The following is a 3,582-nucleotide window of genomic DNA, read 5'->3' on the forward strand; positions in this document are numbered from 1 at the left end:
AACCCTGGGGGTTTAAACACCTAGAATAGTCGAATTCTAGGAAATTAATTTTCTAGACACAATGTTAAAAACTTATGACTGTGTACTCGCCAGAATACAGAACCTCAGTGCTTCTGAGCCTCCGCAGCACTGACCTGAGGCTCTCAGAGTCAAATTCCTCCACCTCCTCATTGGGTAGGAAGGGAAACTGAGGCTGGACAGAGAGATCTGATCTGCCCTAGGCTCCACAAGAAAGTGGTGATCTTGTTTACCTCAGGCACCCTCTCGCTTTCCCACACAGTCCAAGGAAGTTCTCAGAGCTGGGGCAGAAAGAGGGAGAAGAAGTTCCCATTTTAAAGGTGGGACAATAAGGTCCCCAAAGAGTGAATGTCATGCTCAAGTTCACTGAGCACAAAACCCAAGCACACGGTATCCAGGGGTGGTGGCTGGAGTGAGACATACTCCAGGGAGGAAGACAGAGGCACCTGGACAGAATGTCCCAGAAGGGATGAAGTAAGGGAGACTGGGAATTGGGACTCCAATGCTTGCCCCTCCCTGAACTGAAGGGCAGAGCTTGGGGCATCCACTTCCCACAGGGGCATTGCCCAACCAAGGCATGCTGTGCTCCATTTAGAAATGGGGCGGTGAGGCCCTCATCTTTCCGGGATGGCCCAGACACCCCACTCTGCTCCCATGAGTCAAGGCTGCCCTGGAAGGGGGCCTCTGCCCAGCTGTCCCCTCCGCGTCATATGCAGGAGGCCAGGCAGCTCGCCTTACAGGGCCAGGTCCACCTCTATATATAGCCCCACGAAGACAGCTGCGTGGACAAAGCGCGACCCAGCAGGAAAGCAGGGAGGACAGAGGAGGCCCCTGGAACTGTCGCCGCACCCTTGGCCACCCACCATGGCGCTGAGCTCGGAGCAGGCAGAGGAGCAGCGGTTGTACCAGCAGACGCTCCTGCAGGACGGGCTCAAGGATATGCTGGACCACGGCAAGTTCCTGGATTGTGTAGTGCGGGTGGGCGAGCGCGAGTTCCCGTGCCACCGCCTGGTGCTGGCCGCCTGTAGTCCCTACTTCCGGGCGCGCTTTCTGGCCGAGCCAGAGCGCGCGGGCGAGCTGCGCCTGGAGGAGGTGTCCCCGGAGGTGGTGGCCCAGGTGCTGCACTACCTGTACACGTCGGAGATAGCGCTGGACGAGGCGAGCGTGCAAGATTTGTTCGCCGCGGCGCACCGCTTCCAGATCCCGTCCATCTTCACCATCTGCGTGTCCTTTCTGCAGAAGCGCCTGTGTCTCTCCAACTGCCTGGCGGTCTTCCGCCTCGGACTCCTGCTCGACTGCGCGCGCCTGGCGGTGGCCGCCCGCGACTTCATCTGCGCGCGCTTCTCGCTGGTGGCGCGCGACGCCGACTTCCTCGGGCTTTCGGCCGACGAGCTCATCGCCATCATCTCCAGCGACGGCCTCAACGTGGAGAAGGAGGAGGCCGTGTTCGAGGCGGTGATGCGGTGGGCGGGCAGCGGCGACACCCAGGCGCAGGCCGAGCGCCAGCGCGCGCTGCCCACGGTCTTCGAGAGTGTGCGCTGCCGCCTGCTGCCGCGCTCCTTCCTGGAGAGCCGCGTGGAGCGCCACCCTCTCGTGCGGGCCCAGCCGGAGTTGCTGCGCAAGGTGCAGATGGTGAAGGATGCACACGAGGGCCGCCTCACCGTGCTGCGCAAGAAGAAGAAGGAGAAGGGGAAGGAGGCCGCTGGGGCCAAGGCGGCTGACAAGGGCGCAGGCGAAGCCAAGGCAGAGGACGCTGAGGAGGAGGCCGAGCGGGTCCTACCCGGCATCCTCAATGACACTCTGCGCTTCGGCATGTTCCTGCAGGACCTCATCTTCATGATCAGCGAGGAGGGCGCCGTGGCCTATGATCCGGCGGCCAATGAGTGCTACTGTGCCTCCCTCTCCACCCAGATCCCCAAGAACCACGTCAGCCTGGTGACCAAGGAGAACCAGGTCTTCGTGGCCGGGGGCCTCTTCTACAACGAGGACGACAAAGAGGACCCCATGAGTGCTTATTTCTTGCAGGTCCTGGCCAGCCCTGGGGGGGGGCAGACAGTGTTGAGCTCTGGGCACCGGGGTCAGCTTTGAGGCCCAGGAGAGGCCTGTGTCTCCTTGTTGGGGAATGTCGTGGGTCTAGGGTGAGATGTAGACCAGGGAGGTTCACGGACAGCCACTGCCTGGAAGTTGAAGACAGTTACAGTCAGTTTACAATGAGCTGTATAACTTTGGTGTCTCCGTTTCAGAGGGACGTTGGCCCTGGGATGGTCTGATGTGTTGGAGGCCCTAGCTCTGCACAGGGTTTGGGTCAGGCACAGTGAGAAGGAGAAGCAAGGTCAGTGTAGGGGTCCTTGCCAGGGCCTTTGCATGAGGCTGGGACTGGAGTGGAACCGAGTGTCCCAGGCAAAGGGACCCTCCTTCCTAGTCCTCCCATTGTACAGATGAAGAAACTGAGGCCCAGGAAGGACCGGTAGAGCGGGATGCTCAGTCCAAGCTGTAGTGTGACAATGGGGTCGCAGAGGACAGAAATGGAGACTGGCCTTGTGGGTTTGAGCACTGACAGTTGGGTGGAATTTGGGGACGTGAAGGGGAGGGTGGTGCTGTTTCTGGCTAGGGAATGGTGAGCAAGGGATGAGTGACAGGAATGAGCCTCGTCAGTGGTGCATTCAGTGAGGCCTGACCAGGTGTGCAGGGGGTGAAGGCGGCTTGGCGCCAGGTTTAAGCAGAGGAAGTTGGTGGTGGGGGGTGGGCAGCTCCACCGGTTACCAGCCAAGGCACATCGTGGACACATTGTTTGTTCTCTCTGGGCCTCTGATTGCTAATGGGGATAGTCTTCTTCCTGCTCGTAAGGTTGTTTGAAGGTTAAATGGTGGTTATACAGTGCTCAGCCCTCAGAGAACATTCCCAAAAGGTGCGCTGCTAGTGGTGCTATCGTAAGACGGCCAGGTGGGCGGGGCCACTGACTTACGCTGTAGATCCTAAGGGGTGAGCAGCAGGGCTGTACCAGGGTTTTCTGTGCAGTGGGATGGGGTGGAGAACAGGGGCAGGCGGGTCTCAGTCACTTCAGGAGTTGTCCTGGGGAAGGGCCAGGGCCGCAACCGGCCGCCCTCTCGGAGGCCCGGTGTAGAGCTGCCCCACCGAGGTGCTATAATAATGGTGAGGTCTGGGCACCTACCTGTGTGGGGCTGGGGGTGGGGGACTCGGCTGTTGTCAGCCTGATGGGAAGAGAGACACTGTCTTCAGAATCCCCCTCCAGGTTGCACTGCCCCAACCAGGAGGCCCGGACTCCTCCGTGACCAAGGGTGGCCAGACGAGGCTGAGCTGTGGCTGGGCTACGGGCTGGGGGCGTGGGGGGCGGTAGCTGACTGGACGCCCCGCCCGCAGTTTGACCATCTGGACTCCGAGTGGCTGGGAATGCCGCCTCTGCCCTCGCCGCGCTGCCTCTTCGGCCTGGGAGAGGCTCTCAACTCCATCTACGTGGTCGGCGGCCGGGAACTGAAGGACGGCGAGCGCAGCCTGGACTCGGTCATGTGCTACGACCGGCTGTGAGCGCGGGCGGAGGGCGGG

General features: G+C 60.9%; 1 protein-coding gene across 1 annotated transcript in view; it reads left to right on the forward strand.

The window, feature by feature from the left end:
- Positions 1 to 790: 790 nt before the first annotated feature.
- Positions 791 to 3,582, forward strand: part of KLHL40 (kelch like family member 40) — an 8,675-nt gene continuing 5,883 nt past the window's right edge. Inside the window, exons 1-2 of the mRNA XM_006914825.2 lie at positions 791 to 2,043; positions 3,400 to 3,560. Coding sequence (XP_006914887.1) covers positions 883 to 2,043; positions 3,400 to 3,560 — 1,322 coding nt within the window. The 5' untranslated portion in view covers positions 791 to 882. The remainder of the gene's footprint in view (positions 2,044 to 3,399; positions 3,561 to 3,582) is intronic.

The sequence above is a fragment of the Pteropus alecto genome, unplaced genomic scaffold (genome assembly GCF_000325575.1).
Source record: "Pteropus alecto unplaced genomic scaffold, ASM32557v1 scaffold156, whole genome shotgun sequence".
Taxonomy (NCBI): domain Eukaryota; kingdom Metazoa; phylum Chordata; class Mammalia; order Chiroptera; family Pteropodidae; genus Pteropus; species Pteropus alecto.